This window comes from Manacus candei, unplaced genomic scaffold, assembly GCF_025592945.1.
Source record: "Manacus candei isolate 608988 ecotype Guabito, Panama unplaced genomic scaffold, ASM2559294v1 h1tg000042l, whole genome shotgun sequence".
In the NCBI taxonomy this organism is placed as follows: domain Eukaryota; kingdom Metazoa; phylum Chordata; class Aves; order Passeriformes; family Pipridae; genus Manacus; species Manacus candei.
The window spans coordinates 3,947,409-3,963,675 of record NW_026138090.1 but is presented as its reverse complement, the minus strand read 5'-3'; the positions used below and the strand labels follow the sequence as shown (position 1 = coordinate 3,963,675).

Below are 16,267 nucleotides of genomic sequence, written 5' to 3'. Positions count from 1 at the left end.
TCTACAGGGGACTCATGACGGTGCCTCTCTGGAAGCAGGGCCTGGATTGCTCATGAGTGAGGGGCAGGTGTGAGATCTATTTTCAATGCCGGGTTAGCAAAATAATGCAAATTCTTGATGCAATTTCCTTCCAGTCCTCATAGCGCAATGCAGTTCATATTATGACAGTGTTTTTGTTACTGGGTTTGCTGCCCTCAATTTACCATTCCTCTCTCTCTCCTGGCTTTCTTATCCAGATCCCCAACTTCTCCATCTCCTGGAAGAGTAGCTGGAAGAGCATCTTGCAAGGCTGGACCTGGAACAGGCCTTCCTCCCACCTTCACCCTCCTCAGAACTCTTAATGTCTGTCCCCACCTCTCTGCTCCATCCTGGTCAGAGATGAATCTCCTTGGCCCCGGGACAGGGGAAAGATGAAGCACAGCAAACTCCAGTAGGAGATACCCCACCTTCCAGCAGCGTAGGGCTTGAAGAATGAGCTGACTGCCACAGCGGTGTCACAAACTGTGACACGAGGGGGCTGAAGTCCATTTTGCAGGAACGGTGAAGCTCCACAGGGCTGTGGGATCAGGGACACATAAAAAGACAATGAAAATAATCTTCTGAACTCTGCTGCAGGTCTTAGTGATGGGTCTGTTGTCAGTCCCTTAATATTCTCAAGTGTGTCAGACTGTGGGAAATGATACAACTTTGTTGATGCACTCGCAGTGCTTATTAAGGCAGATGAGAGTGTGCTTAGGACAGGGTATACTGAATATGTCACTTTTAAACAGAGGAATATCAAGTCTCTACAGCTGATTTTTTTTTTTTTTTTTTGCCACCTCTATTTGCAGCTGCCATTTTTAATGCTTCTCCACTCTCTCCCTATGCCAGGTTTCCTCCCCCGGGCTTTTTCCCCCTCCTCTCCCGCCTTCCCAGGTGCTGCACTGCAACACCTTTTTGCTCCTTCCCCTCTCTTTTCTTACTCAAAAGCCCCCAAAAGCAGCAAAGAAGGGTGGTCAGAAGGGCCACCCAGCACAACCGCCCGGGGTGGGGGAAGCAGAGGCTCCCTGAGCGCGGGTTTGATGCACCACGGGCATCGCAGATCCCCGTCAGTGCCACCGGGGCCACAAACGGCAGATGCACGGAAGGTAAAGGAAAGCCTCCTTAGGGACAGGAGATAAGGAATCGATCCATGCCGGCCTCAGAGAGCGGCACAGGGCTGACGAAACCCTTGCAGCTGGCAGAGAACGTGAAAACCATGGGAAGCGGGCGGACGTGCAACAGCAGGGGCCGGGCTCCCCCCAGTGCCCTCCCCGGCCTGCACAAGCCCTTCCCATCCCAGGCTCGGCCTTCCCCTGGCTCCCGGCGGGATGTGGGCTCTGAGCATGCACGGCCCTGCCCAGCGCATGCGGCCGGGGATCGGGATCGGGGTCGGGTCAGGATCCCGCCCCGTCCCGCCCCGAGAGGTCGGGCGGGCAGGGAAGGCTGCGGGCCCCATGGAGCAGGTCGGGAAGCGCTCGGCGGCCCGGCTGGACACCGTCCTGCGGCACCTCTGCCCGCGGCTGGGGGCGGCCCCCGCTCCCGTATCCTTTCTGGAGTGGGCTCGGGAAGGGTCCGCGGTTTGTCCTGCAGGGACACTGGACACTGGCCTGGGAAGGACACCCAGGCCGAGTCCCTGCCCTGTGTCCTGGTTGTGGGGTGGAGACGTGCCGGGGGCCCTGCCCTGTGTGCTACCCTTGCCTTGGCAGCCCCGGCTGGGATTTTGGGGACAGCGCCCGTCCCACCCCAAAAACCTCCTGCTGCCTGTGCTTCCTCCCTGAGCTCCAGCCCTGCGGCCCGTCGGGATGTGCATCTGATAATCCGTGTCCTCTGGGCACCTCCCAGTACAGCCCCCCAGCACCGAGCAGGGGCTTCCCTGCAGCGAATTCCCCTCCTGGAGATTCCAGGGTCTGGGGGGGGGATAAACCCTGTGTGACTTAGAATTTGCACAGCAAGTCTGAGGCTTTGTTGAAAGCTGGTACAGACTTGACTGGTAGAGCAGCAGCAGGAAAAAACATCAAGGTTTGTTTTGCCAGTGGGATCTGAGGTGGAAATGTTGGAGGCTGCCAGCTTTGTGACACATCAGACAAAGGGAACCAGGGCAGGGAGGAGATTTCGCATTGGGCTGTCTCAGGGTTCCAAAAGTTAAATAAAGACTGCTTGCTGAGAGTATTTTTAAAGTTGCTGCCATAAATCTTGCTTTTTAAAAAAAAAAATAATGCTGCTGTTTCACAGTGAGAGCTGAACCCTGACGAGTTACCTTGAATTGTAATAAATAGGAGAAAAGGATGTGATCAAACGGGATGTAGGAGCCTTCAAATATATATTAAAAATATGAAGACAGATGGATAGTTGTTGACTCAGACTGCCATAACACAGAGATGCAAGCAGGAACACAAAATTAGAAATAAATGCTAGGAAAAACACCCTGATTGTAAAGAGAGGGGAAGTAAGAAGAGGTGATGCACAAGCTGTTTTTAAATCCAAGTCTTGATGCAAAGAGCTTTGGACAAAAATAGGACTAATCTGGGCTGGAGCAAGAAAGGTGTATGGATAAAGTAAGTGACAGAATGTATTAAGAATAGATTTATTTGATACATGGTACATCAGTTTTGTTTTAATCTCTGGCTTGGGTGATTTGGATAGGACAGTCGCTTTTCCTCACAGAAAATGCCTCTCCTTTGACAAAAGAAGTGTCTTGATAGCAATTCCAGTCATCACCAGAGACACAAAACATCCAAACCTCCCAAAGCCCATGAGGTCTCTGTGCTGTCCTGCTGGGGGGCAGTGTGTGTGCCCACCCATCTGTGCTGAGTGAGCACCTGAGGTTTGCTGCCTTCTGCCACCACAGCACAGGCTCTGACCTTCCCAGGATCCTCATCTTCTCTGTTTACAATTAGGGCTGCAGAATAGAGAGTTTAACACCATCTTGTACACGCCCAGTTTCCTCCTGTAGTTGCTTTTAGGGTTTAGTATATTGGAGATTGGAGTGTTGGTTGTGTGGGTATGTTGGAAGATGGGTTGTTTCTGCATATCATTGGAAAAACTCTGCCTTCAGATGGCCTCAGAAAGGAGAGGAAGGTAAAATGTGGCAGATTTTTCTTTGGAGCTTGGTGTAGAAGCCAGAAGGGAGTAATGCACCAGTAACACCAGCACTTACCTCCTTAAAGGAAAGCAGCTGAGAAAAACCCACATTCCAAGTGCCTGTGGAAGACCACCGTTCCTGCAGCTGTGAATTCAGCTTGAGTGCTGCCTGGTTTGGGACACCAGTGAAAAATCAGCACACCAGCTGTAGAAGTTGAAGGTTTCCTCAAAATGCAGGAAAACGGGAGATTCGAAAAGCAGCTGCACCTCTGGAGTGATTTGGGTGTTTGACTTCTTCTGATGCTTCTGGCAGAGCTGGGGCTGTCAGGCCAGGGCCATCTCACCAGGGGCCTGTGAGGGGGTTTCTGAGAAAACTGCACAGGTGTATTGTGCTACTCTTGGATATGCAGGAGTCTGCAGAACCCCTTGGGGCACTGCAGGGAGGTGCTTTGGAAAAGCTTCTGGGGATGTTAAGCCTTGCTGTGCCTGTGCTTTAGTGTCTCCAAAAGTGTTTATTTGCTTCTGAGTGGCTCCAGGTTATTACATTGCCTGCACAGCTGGATAATGTGCCTGTGAATATGTTGTTCCCAAAAGGATTGTGTGAGGGGAAAAGGGGAAAGTTTAAATGTGCCTTTATGAAAATGAGCTGCTGGAGCTGGCAGCTCCTTCCCAGCTGTGCCTCTTGGTTTCAGTTGTCCAAGCAACCCAAACTTGTCCTCTGAGCATTGCAAGGTGTCAAGAGCAAAACCAGTGAGAGGAAGAGGCACTGGAAAGCCTGGGAGGAAGGTGTCAAAGGGTGCCCAGCACTTGGTGGACTTGTCTGCTGCTCCCCCAGTTCTGGAAAGTGGAGGTGTTGAGGAGGCCACCACAGCTGGGGCTCAGCCACTGTCTGTCTCCATCAGCTGTCTGTGGACATTTGGGAGCCTGAATGCTCAGGAGTCCCATTTTCACTGAAGTTGGCCCTGAAATGTGGTGTGTGGAGCACTAGTGCCCTCAGTTGGGGAATCCCTTGCTCTTGGACCTGCTGTGGTTGTTTCCACCTGGTTTCCCCATGTCTTCTTCCTTCCCTCTCTCTTCCATCCGGTTCTCAGCACCTTTTCCTCCCTCTGGCTCATTTTTGCCACACATTTTTGCATGTGTGTTGTTTCTTCTCCTACTGTATGTGACTCTTGACCAGATAATGTTTAAGCTTCCTGGTGTGGGGACCATAAACACAACTGTTGTGAGGAAACCTATTTATTGTTCCTGAAGCATTCATGTTTTTATGGCACATTTGTAAGGCAGTGGTGAGCAGTAGAGGAAAGTTTACATAAAAAAAGGTTTACATAAAAACCTGAAGCAGAGATGCATGTGGAGACCAGGAAATCTGCACAAAAATGCTCTTTTTTGTCCTTACCCCTGGATGACAATTCATTACCATACACAAAGCTCTTGTGAGGCTTCTTTAGCCAGTAGCTTTTAATTGCCCTGTTGATGAGAATGTCTTTCTGCCTAGGAGAGCACAGCTGTGTTTATTTCAACCTGTTGAAATTAATTGAGGTGGAGGACAAGCCCATAACTCTCCTCTCTTCCTGCTATTCCTGTCAAGCTTGGGAGGGACCAGATCTCTGTAGTAACTGTAGAGAAGGTGAGGGTTTGCACCACCACGTGAGAATGTGAAATCCCAGGTTCACTCCTAATGTTATTTATTATTTTAATTTTTTTTTAATTATAGATTTTTATTGTTATTATTTTAGAAGCAAAATAAACAAGAACATGAAACGAATGTCCAGGACAGTAACCTTCCTTTAAGATGAACAGAATTTTAGGATCCAGGACTCATGGATGATGATGATCCAGGACGCATAGATGATGTTCTGCACTATTTCTTTTGATTATGTATTCCTTAACTTCCATCCCAGATAAGCATTCCTACTTCTGCCCAAGTCAGTGTTGCTCCTCATTCAGGGGGGTTTTGGTAAGATCTGCTTTCCTTTGTAGATACAGAGATTTTCAGAACTCAGTTCTTTATCCCTAGACCACATGTTGATTAGTAGACATTGCGCAGCCTTTCACTTTGCCAGGGTGTCTCCTTTGTTTAACTGTAGTTTAATGTGTTTCTCCTCTGTGTCTCAGCTACACCCTGGACAATGATCTCCTCACCACACAGCAGAGGCAGTTCTATGAAGACAACGGGTATCTGCTCATCAAGAAGCTCGTTTCTGATGAGGACATCGAGCGCTTCAGGTACGGGGCACTTGCTGAGGATTTGGGGGGACCCGTGTGCAGCAGCATCCCAAGGGAGCTCTGGGAAGATGGAGGCAGCTGGATTCTCCCAACATGGACATTCCCTCTGCTTTGCAGGAGGGAGTTCATGAGGATCTGTAAAAGAGAGGTGAATCCACCAGGAGCTATGATTATGAAAGATGAGTCCCTGAGATCCCAGTTTGGTCAGTCTGAAAAAGTGGTTAATAAAGTGCAGGACTTCCAGGAAGATGAAGAGCTGTTCAGATACTGCACTCTGCCAGAGGTAAAACAGAGTTAAAACCCATCAGAAAGGGGGTGGGGGTGCAAGAGCCTGTGTGAATGTATCTGTGCTTTAATGCTTATGTGAAAAAGCTTCCAGATGTTCTGTCTTGGTCTCCTCCCGCCATCCCTGTTTGTGTGCCATGCCAGATCCTGCCTCCTGTCCTTCATCCCAATCTCCTCCTCCTGTACCCTAGTCCTTAGCCAAGCATCCATCTCCCAGTGCTTCCTCAGCCACCTTTCCTCTTGGTTTTCATGTTTCTAATATTTTTTTTCCCTAATGTTTTCTTCCCTGTAGGTCCTCAAATACGTTGAGTGCTTCACAGGGCCAAACATCATGGCAATGCACACCATGCTGATAAATAAACTTCCAGATTCTGGTAAGGAAAACTTGGATAAGAGGAAAATAGATAAGTTATTGTGCATATGCTGTCTGTCTGGCCAAAATTGAACTTAGTGTTTTAGAAAAGCTATTTGGAAAAAAAAAAAGGGACAAATTAAAATGAAATAACTTTGAAAATTTACAAGGCTATTTTGGTAGTAGCTTGTTACCTGGGCTTAATGAGATAACATGAGAAAACTCATGAGAGTTTTTGAGGCTGTGCAAAGTCTAAGTAATATGGCAAACTAGGCAGGCAGAAATACCCTAACTGCATCTATTTAAGGAGCAGAATTAATGACAAAGTAAGTGTATAAATCATATATAAAAGACTCTTTTGGTGTGGATGATGTGTTTCCATTTCCATGAGGGAAAAGAAATAACAAACAAAGCTTCAAAAATATTTATTTTTGTTTAGACCTCATGAAAGAAAGCCCCCGGGGTGAGGGCTAATAGTGCTGGGTAGACTGTCTGGGGAGGCTGCAGTCCATAAATTGAGATTTTCTTCCTTTTTTAAAGAGAAGGCTAAATAAACATGTACTAGATGCAACACAGGCAGGGTTGATTCTGCTTGCAACATCCAGTGCCTGCAGATGGCTGTTTGAAAGTCTTTGTACTGGGGAGGTTTGTGCAACATGGTGCTGGCTAAAGTTCACAAAAGTGGAGAGCCGCCAGAATGAGTGCTGAAAACACGGCAAGGGGTTGGTGGTGGTGAAGGCCAGCAAAAGGAGCCATCTGAGGGGTCACAGCCAAACAGTCTCAATGTGTCCCTGTGCCACTGCTGACTCAAGAGCCGCCACTGTGGTCCATTTTGGGATGGGGCAGAAGCTCCCCTGCTTGTCTTCCAAGGCCGTGGTGGGCTGGAGCAGACACTGAGGACACCCAAGGGTCTCCAGCAGCAGCTCCTTAGGATGTGCTACAGTGGTTAGACAGGAAGGGAAAGGCCGTGTCACATTTGTTGAGGCTGAAGGTTTTGAACCTGTGTTGCAGACAAACAGACTTTTCTCCACCCCATGCATCAGGACCTGCACTATTTCCCGTTCCGTCCCGCGTCCCGCATCGTGTGCGCCTGGACCGCCATGGAACGGGCCGACCAGGACAACGGCTGCCTGGTTGTGCAACCCGGGACACACAAGACCACCCTGAAGCCTCATGGCTATCCCAAGTGGGAGGTAGAGCGTCACAGAGGGCTTGGAAAGGGCTGGGAAGAGCTCACTGTGGGGACAGGACCTGCAGGTCAAAGCTGAGGTTTTCAGTGATTTTTTATTTTTCTGTTTATGCAAATCCTGATGTTCTTTTGGGAGAGAGTTGCTTGGTTGGCCTCACTCCATGTGACCTGGATAGATTTGCTTGCCTCTGTTCCCACCTTCACCTAGAAAATGCCCAGCATGTCATGGCATAACAGCATAAACATGTGCCACTGTTTTCCACTGCCCCTGCCAAGTCTCTGTCTCCTCCTGTGGATTTGTTCCTGCCTGGTAACACATGCACTGCCCCAAAGAGAAGAAATTGGATAGTAAGCAGCTGGATGCAACTAAATATCAAGTGGTATCTTCCTCTTTAGAATGGATGTCTCCTGACCTGACCTGGAGTTGATGATGTTTATACTGGGAGCAGAAAGCTGGACCCCAGCAGTGGCATCAGGCCACACTTGTGGGATTCCCCGGTGCTCTTCTGTATTCTCCCCAGCTGAGAAATCTTAATTGTCCAAATCCAGCTGCAGAAGATACAAAAAGTATTATTTTTTTGTACCTCAGGCTTGAAGTAGAAAGACTAGTGGGCAAATAGGCAGGCTTTTAGTTTGGCATATGGCATATGCTGCCCAGGGGAAAGCAGATCTGCAGCTGTCCTTGCTGCCCCTTGTGTTGAGAACCAACACTAACTTTAACTGAGTGATTTCAATTTAGCCTTTTTTTTCCTAGGGTAAAACCAACAAACTTTTCCATGGGCTGCTTGATGAGGATGAGAAGACTCCCAAGGTTCACCTTGTCATGGAGAAGGGAGACACAGTGTTCTTCCATCCCCTGCTCATTCATGGCTCTGGGATAAACAAGACATCGGGTTTCCGAAAGGTAGGAAATCATCTCTTGATACAGGTTTTATATTCCTGATTTTTAAAAGAAACTGACCAAACTATCCCCCACCTTCACAAGCTCATGAATATGTGATTGAATGTTTTAATGAGTTTTTATCTTCCTAATATATTTTTGCACACCCTTTTTAAAAATTTTTAATTTTTTTTATTATTAAACATCTGTGTCTTCTGGAAGCAGAGCATGCTGTGCAGCTGCTTGAGAAAAAACAGAGCAGAAGTAAAAATTAGATATTGAATCTCTGTTGGAAGCCTGACTGGCTGTACTTGCTTTACCAGTAGATCCCTTTCAGCAGTCCCAAATATCTGGAGCTTCTCTTTCTTCCCCTGCCTTGTTGGTATTTCATCTCTGGATAACAGGATTCTCCATCATCCAATAAATAATATTTATTTATATGGTAACACAACCTATTTTTCTATTAACAATATGATTACATATCATATTTTTTTGTCATGATTATTTAACTGAAACAGGCTAAAGTGCCCTCCTTTGGAGGCCTCACCCTGTCTCAGAAGGGATTCATTCAGGCACTCCAACACAGAGTGCTCTCTTTTTATTTTGTTTTACCTACTACATGGCCTGTTCTTTCAGCCCCAGTAGCAGCTTATTAGTGATTTCAAAGTACATGGGTTGTTGTGACTGTCTGGGTGCAGGATGTAAGAACCCTTACTGAACCCACGGATCTGCTCCAGCCCTGACTTTCCCTATTCCTGCTCCAGTTGCTGATGTTTTGAGACCAGGTACTACAGCTCATGCTGGGAGACTGTTTGGGAGAGAAGGGAAGGAATAAGAGCATGTCAGCAAGCAAGAGTATTTCTCCAAGGGGACACTCTCAGGAGAGAAGGAGGGCTCTGAAAGGAGGAAGGAATTTGCTGGCGTGATCTGTAGGGAAGGAACGAGGTGTCCACAATCTGGGATCCAACAGTCATTTGTAATCCATGTGACAGTGATGCCCCATTTCCTCACACAGAGCATAAGCTGTCACTTTGCCAGCTCAGAGTGCTACTACATTGATGTCAAGAACACGACTCAGGAGCACCTGGAGAAGGAACTGCAAGAAGTGGTCCGCAAGAAATACAACGCAACTTCCGTGGAGCTCAAGGTAAGACTTGGCTCAGTGCCCTTTGTTACAAACCAGGCCAGTTCTCTTTCCAGCTCTTGTGTGGCAGGTTTGTGCTCTTTCCTATGCCCAGTTTGGCAGATCAGGCTGTGCCAAGCAGAGGTGTTTGGCAGGATAAAAGACCTGATTTTCAGAAGATGACTTGTGTGTTTTTTGGGGGCCTTTTTCCTCATAATGCTGCTTCTTTGGTGGAGAAATGGCCTTGCTCTCTGGCAGCTCTTTCACATCCCTTGAGCTCTAGAAGTTCCTCCTCCTGCTCTGCTTGTCAAAATGGCTTTTTTGAGCACACCTTGATCCTTTCCAGAGTGGCTGCATTGGTGGAGATTAGATCAGCATTTTGTTGTAGCACAAGCAGGGAGGATCCTCAGCCCCTGCTGTCATGATGGCTCAGCTCTGAGGCTGCTCACACACACTTCTTACAGCATTTGAGAGGCTCTAGACTTCATAGAATCATAGAATTAAGGTTGGAAAAGACCTTTATGATCATCAAATCCAACCATTTCGTCCCACTGGAACAGGATTGGGGTGAAGTCGCTCCCAGCTCTGCCCTTCACTGCATCTCCTGGTTCATGCTTTATTATGGGGAGTCTGAACCAGACTATTTGCTATTCTATTCAGACTGCACAGTGTGAATAAAAAGATGTGGTCATTTGCCCCGAATTTACAAGTATAAGAAGATGCAATAAATTCAGTGCTTGCCCAGTTTGTATGTCCACAGTTCTTGGAGCTTCCCCACCCAGTGTTGTGTGGATTTTCCTTTTAAAACAAGTAGCCACATCTGACTGCAGTAACAGACTGATATTTTTTTTTGTTAAATATAGTCAGTCCCACATCAGTTGTTTAGACTTGAGGCTACACCAGGTTTGTCAGCAGTGATACACATCTGCCTCAAAGAAAAATAAAATGTGGGACTAATGGACTCTCACTGAATAACTGAAACCATTGAGTAAAACAGAAAGCAAATATAAATTCTTCAGGGATCCAGCCACTGAAAGAAAAATAAACCTTGTTACTGGGGTGAAAGTGTTTGTATTTCTTAATCCACAGCAGTTCCCTGATGTGCACAGCCAGTGTCGAAACAGTAAAGTCTAGATGTAATAGGCAGCAATTTTCTTTTAAAATCTACATATTTTACAGTATCTAGGGCTTTCTGGAGGAGAGGACTTTCTTTTTCGCCTTTGGGGTTTTTGTTCTGCTTATTTTCCCCCAGTGTGCCTGGTTATGGTGAGGTGCCCAGCTGTGCTTTGCAAGCCTGGTCTTACAGGTCTGTAAAATCACAGCATGCTTGGCTTTAGTTCCTGGGGTTAATTAGGGACACTGTAGATCCAGAGGGATGCATGGTGAGGCTCTCTCCTTCTCCTGAGTGGCAAAGAGGTTGTGCTCATATAAGCCTCAGGGCAGAGTCTGTGCTTTCATGTAGCTTTAAGCTTTTTTTTTAACCGGAGTTGAAACTTTCTCCCAGAGGAGTGCCCAGCTCTTATTTCACCTTCACAAGATGCTAAGGACTAAGTAATCCTCTATTTCCATCTCTGTAAACTGGAATCTTGGTCACTGTTTTTGCTGACCCTCAGGGCTTTTGCTTTGTCTCATTTTTATTTTGAAGGATATCTGGAACTTCCGAGCACGGCTTGTGCAGGGGGAAAGAATTAACCTGTAGAAGACCCTCTGAAGAGTAGAATGGAAAACAAGTGCCTGGGAAAGAGCTTCTCTGGGTGGGGGAGACTGCAGACCCTGCCTGGGCAGCCAGAATTCCGTGTGCTTTGTTGGCCTCTGTAGTGGTAACTCAGCCAAATGCTGCATTGCAAAATCATTCTATGCTAATACAGAATAATTGCCCTGAGGTTGGACAGCAAAGAAAACCTAATCTAGAAAACCAGATTTGCTGTGGATGTCTTAGAGAATTGAAGAGTTAAGGTCTTGAAAGAACACCTTGATTTTCCTGATGTTTTCTTTCTTGTTTCTTAAATGTTTCCCACGTGACACACCTTTGGAAAGATGCTATACTAACATGAGAAAAATTTCCAGCGTTCCCAACTTCCTTTTCTATGCAAAAAAAAAAAAAAAGAAGAGTTTCACAGAAGCCTGACATGGGAAGTTATTAGTAGAACTGATAAAGATGGGGGTGTTGGTACCAGCAGAATCAATGGTGTAAGGAACTACATGAAGGGAAAGCAGCAATGACTCGTATAGAAAAATGGGATTTGTGGGCAGGAATATGATTGCTGGTAGAGTTCCTCAGACATGGCTTGCTGTGGCATCGTACCTGACCGAGCAGTGCTGGCACAAGTGAAATATGTGTCTGATGGGGCTGGGAGATACTGGGCCAATGAACCAGCCTCCCACTGGCCTTGCACAACTGATCCAAAGCTGTGTCAAGTGAGGGAAGTCCTCCTTTGAGACTGGTGGGACTGGGAAAAGGTGCCTTTTGCTGCTGCCTGGTTGCGGAGGTGGTTGGATGCTCCTTGGGACACAGTGGTGGCAGGGTGGAGAGATGTGCACTGAGATGTTCCTCTCACCTTTGACAATGTTTTTTCTTGCTTTCTGAAAGATCCTTTCGCTTTCAGAATCTATTTTTTGAAATACAGAATAAATCAGAACCAAACTGCACTTGGGGGCTGTGTTGTGTTATTTCTGCTGCTCAGAAAGTGGTGGTGGGTGTATCATCGAACACCCCAGTGCAAAACATCAATCCTCAGCCATTTTCCATTCCCCTTTCCACCCAAAAAAGTGCCAAAACAGCACCAAAGTCTTTACTGACAAGTACTCATGGCTCCTTCTGCCCTGTTTGCTGCTTCTTCCTCTGGCTGCAGGTTTTCTTGTGCTGTTTGTATGCTTTCTAAACAAGGTGAGGTTTGAGCAGGGTTATTGCATTGATCCTGAACCCTTGGTGGTGGGGTGAGGTGTCTGGGCTGTGCTCCCCACCTGGAGACAGACATATCCTCTGGTTTGACCACCATCCTCTGGTTTGAACACCAAGAAGTCTGATGAGTGGGGAGACTTTAGGACAGACTCCCAGACCTGCTTAGTGGGTGACTTTGAGTATCCTGGTTCCTGCATCTCTTCCCAAGCCTTTATATAACCCTGGCACTAATCCAGCTCTTGGGGAAGGCATGGATCCAAGTGAATGATTTCCAGTGAGTTGGAGACCCTGTCTGGTGACTTTACTGAACTCTGGCTCACAGCCTAGCTGGGGCTCTCTTTGGGAGTTTTTGTGACGATTTGGTCTATCCCATATGGTTCATGGCACAGGATTCACAGAGAGACTTCAGTCTCTGGTGTTACTGGTGCAGCTGAGTTGGCTGTGGAGGGAGCTGTGACCACAGAGAAGAACTACAGGTGTCCTTCAGATTCCCAGAGTTTCCAGACTCTGAATTTCTCTTACTACAGCTGGGAGAGAGAAGGAAAGGAAGAACTTCAGCTTCTTTATTAAAAAATTGTGCATCTCTGCCAATGGATTTAGGCTTGAATTCCCTCTTTTATAAAAACAAACCCATCAAAGACCTTGGATATCATCTGAACTCAGCAGTTGTCCCACCTCGTGAGAGACTTGTTTCCTCACTCTGTCCTATGACAACAGAGCCTGGGGAGGACTAAGCTTAGTAGGATCCCCTTGACTGTGTGCAAGGCCTGCTCTGCTGCTTCCTAGCAATGCCAAGGAGTCTCATCCCTGCCCCTGAAATCACTCTGGGCAGAGCCAGATCCAGCAGGGTGTCTTGTCTCCTTCTGAGCAAAGCTACTCACTCATGAGAGCAGGACCATGTCCCTGGGAGAGCAGGATCTACAAGCACTTCCTCGTGGGATATGTGAGCAAGAGCTGGAGTCCAAAGGATTCTCCATCAGTTCATGTAAATGTGACCTCCTCTGTGAGGGATCGACCTGGTAAGTCTTAAAGTGTTTCTGTTCCCAGCCATCCCAGCCACCAGAGATTCTGCAATCCCAGGTTTCCAAAGCACATGCCCCACTAGTGGAAATTCATGCCTAGAAATTAATCTCAGTCTCCAGCACTTGGTTTTCTGTGTAAAACAAACCCACAGCCCACCCTGGTCTCCTAGGGTTTGGTTTCCTGGCAGTACCATGCCACTGATTTGGGTCACTGCAGGGGGAGAGCTGCAAGGTCTCACCAGCCTTCAGGTCCAAACTCCCTCTTCTTTGAATCACCACCCTGGCAGAAGGAAGGGGAGGAGGAGGAAAAGCAATAACTAAGCAAGTCACCTGGGTTTGTTTTGGTTTCTTTGGTTTGGTTTGTTTTTTGGGGTTTTTTGTTGTTGTTGTTGTTGGTTTTGGTTTTGGTTTTGGGAGGGTTTTTTTGTTTGTTTTTGTTGTTATTTGGTTGGTTGGTGGTTGGTTGTTTGTGGTTTTTTTGCTATCTTTTGAAAACTTCATGTGATAGAGGAAGAGCCCTGAAAAGAGAAGGACCATGTTCAACCTCTGACCTCCACCTCTTATGGAACCAGAATAGGCTGGAGGAAAGCTGACTCCAGGTTGCAATGAGGACACACTGCATTCACTCTGCTCCTGGTCTTGCAGCAAGTGCCTTGACCTGCAGGCTGTGATGTGGTGAGGCCACATTCCCAATTGCCTTGGCAAGACCTTTGCTCTCACTCCTGTGAGTTCATCCCCAGCTCTGAACTGAGCTGGGAGGAAAAGCAGCATTTGGACTTGGCTTCTCACCTCAAACTGCACAAGAACCAGGAGGCTCACCTGCTGAGGTTTGAGAGTTTGACTTCCACGGGTTGATGTCTTTCTCTTGGTTGGCTGGGGTGAGGAGGTTGTTTGGAGAAGTCTGGATTTCCTGGATCCTTTTCAGGTTTATACTGAAGGAGTTTTTCCTGCAGAGCACGGGAACCAGGAGGAGATAAATGGATTTGGAGAACTAAAAATGACTTGTTAGAACAGAGGTCTTTTTGATTTTTAAATTTTTCAATGTTCCCGAGCATCCTGTGAACGATAAATGAAGTTATTTGAATCCTGAACCTTGCTGTGAAGGTTGCTCTTGAACCTTGTCTCTCCAAAAGTGTTTGTTTGCTTCTGAGTGGTGCTAGGCATTACATTACCTGTGCAGCTGGATAACATGCCTGTGAATATACTATTCCCAAAATGGTTGTGTGAGGGGAAAAGTTTAAATACTCTGTGCCTTTACCAAAATGAGCTGCTGGAGCTGCAAGTGCCTCTTCCTCCTCACTATCCCAAGCATTTATCTTCCTAATCTCCCTCCTCAGCTGCTCCTCTCACCTTTTGCTTTCCCTTCACTCACCACTGTTGCATTTGCACGGGCTGTGTCCTGCTCACACCTTGTGTGACTCTTGACAGGTAAGGTCTAGAGTTTCTCTGTGGGAAGCTCCAATCCACGCACAAAGCAGTTGTGAGGCTTCATTAGCAAGGGGGGTTTACTGTCCTCTGGAGCAGACTGTTCTCTCTGCCTGGCAGGACACAGTCCAGTTTGTTTAAACTTGTTGAAATGAATTCCTGTGCTTTCCCTGTGAAGTGTTAGGAGAGGTGTCATTTCTCTGCAGTGGTGTTTTCATACTCTGTTGTGCTTGAGTGAATACTCAGTTTATACCCCAGATAACTGCTCCTGCTGCTCAGCCAAAAATGCTTGGGTAAATTGTATCTTCATGTATACAAGAATCAAAAATTTAATTTAAATTACTACTTAATTATTTTCTTCCAAGTGCCCTTTGTGTCTGCTGTGGGAAGGGTTTCTTGGCAGTTCTCCCTGGGACACAAGGGGATGAATCCACCAGGAGTTCTGATAATGAGACGAGATCTGCAGACCCAACTTCATTCAGTCTGGAAAAAAGGTGGTAAAGTGCATAATTTCTGGGAGGATGAAGAGCTATTCAGATCCTGTACTCTGCCAGAGGTAACAAGCCAAAAGGGGACACTGGTGGGAGAACCCAGCAGAGATTTGTGAATGTATACATGTTTTAATGCCAAGGTGAGGGCAATATCCAAGCTGGGCAGGTCAGACTAACCCTTCTGGAAGGTTACATGATGCTCTATACATGCTCTGTCCAATACCAGATGGATTTGTACTTTGTGTTCGTGTTGGGGTTGTTAGCAGCAGCAGATTCACATCACTTTTCATACAGCAAGAAACTGTGTTAATGTATGTAATGGGTAGGTACAGTTTCCTCATGTGTTGGCTTTTCTTGGATTCTGGCTGACAAATAAACTTCCTAATCCATTATGCAGAGCTCCAGGGGGAGGGAAATGCAGAAGCTGTTAACATGCCTGGGTCACCGTGTATTTAACTGTAGCAGCACTTACCCTCTTAGAAAAGTTGCTTGAATTGAATTGAATTAGAAACAATTCTGAAAATATATTAAGTTGTTATGGTGTTAGTGTGATTTAGGTTAGCTCTGGCTTAGTAAGATACGTTTCTTATAATTTGGTTTGCAGCAGATATTTGGATTCACATGTTGGAGGTACATGCATGTACCTAAATACCTAAATTGAAGTGCTGTTGTATGTAACAGCATGTTACATCCAAAATATTCTAATTTAATGTTTCTGCAGTTTAGGTCTCTGCACCGTGTTAACCATGCCTTGCCTTTTTTTTGTAGGTTTTTTTTTTTTAAACTGAGTTTACAAAAGGAACATGTAAAAATTAGACACCCAGCTGCTTATTTGTCCTTCTGCACCTGCAGCCTCGATGTTTAAGACACCTTTTTTTTTTTGGCCTTGACGTTTCATGTGTGTTGAAAACAAGGGCCTTCTGGAGCTTGGTAAAAGACAATAAACACAGCGAAGATTCTTTGCTTAGAATTTATGTGCTATTTTCCAGACTAACAGTTCAGAAATGTCAGATTTAGTCTGACTCCTGACCTTGCTGACAGCGGTTGCATGCTCAGCGCTTTGATATGAAGACGCTTGGAAAGGTGCCAGAGGAAGGATTTTAGAATCCTGGCTTTGGCTTCCAGTGCTGTAGATCAAAGTCATACTTCATGCAAGAGAAACTGGGGGGGGGAAAGAAAGTTTAATTAACTACATTACAGTTTTTTCTAAGTGGATTTGACTTTTTATACCCTTTTGTGGTGCAGCAGAGCTGAGACTGGAGCTGTTTTC

At 46.4% G+C, this 16,267-nt stretch overlaps 1 protein-coding gene and 1 long non-coding RNA gene across 2 annotated transcripts; one reads left to right on the top strand and one right to left on the bottom strand.

Moving 5' to 3' along the window:
- Positions 1 to 1,395: 1,395 nt before the first annotated feature.
- PHYH (phytanoyl-CoA 2-hydroxylase) lies at positions 1,396 to 11,806 on the top strand. The gene is made up of 9 exons (XM_051795206.1): positions 1,396 to 1,562; positions 5,004 to 5,059; positions 5,218 to 5,328; positions 5,446 to 5,611; positions 5,906 to 5,987; positions 6,977 to 7,158; positions 7,909 to 8,058; positions 9,050 to 9,181; positions 10,803 to 11,806. The coding sequence occupies exons 1-9, from the start codon at positions 1,476 to 1,478 to the stop codon at positions 10,854 to 10,856; spliced, it is 1,020 nt and encodes a 339-aa protein (XP_051651166.1). The 5' UTR covers positions 1,396 to 1,475; the 3' UTR covers positions 10,857 to 11,806.
- Positions 3,550 to 4,020, bottom strand: LOC127474450 (uncharacterized). The gene is made up of 2 exons (XR_007905854.1): positions 3,919 to 4,020; positions 3,550 to 3,757 (listed from the first exon to the last, which is right to left on the bottom strand). It is a non-coding gene; the product is annotated as an uncharacterized LOC127474450 (long non-coding RNA).
- Positions 11,807 to 16,267: the final 4,461 nt, after the last annotated feature.

Bases quoted from the DNA above. Each gene is read 5' to 3' on its own strand.
- PHYH (XM_051795206.1), top strand. From the start codon at position 1,476: ATGGAGCAGGTCGGGAAGCGCTCGGCGGCCCGGCTGGACACCGTCCTG. The intron at 5,612-5,905 runs GTAAAACAGAGT...TCTTCCCTGTAG, and splicing joins GATACTGCACTCTGCCAGAG to GTCCTCAAATACGTTGAGTG. The intron at 9,182-10,802 runs GTAAGACTTGGC...TTTATTTTGAAG, and splicing joins CAACTTCCGTGGAGCTCAAG to GATATCTGGAACTTCCGAGC.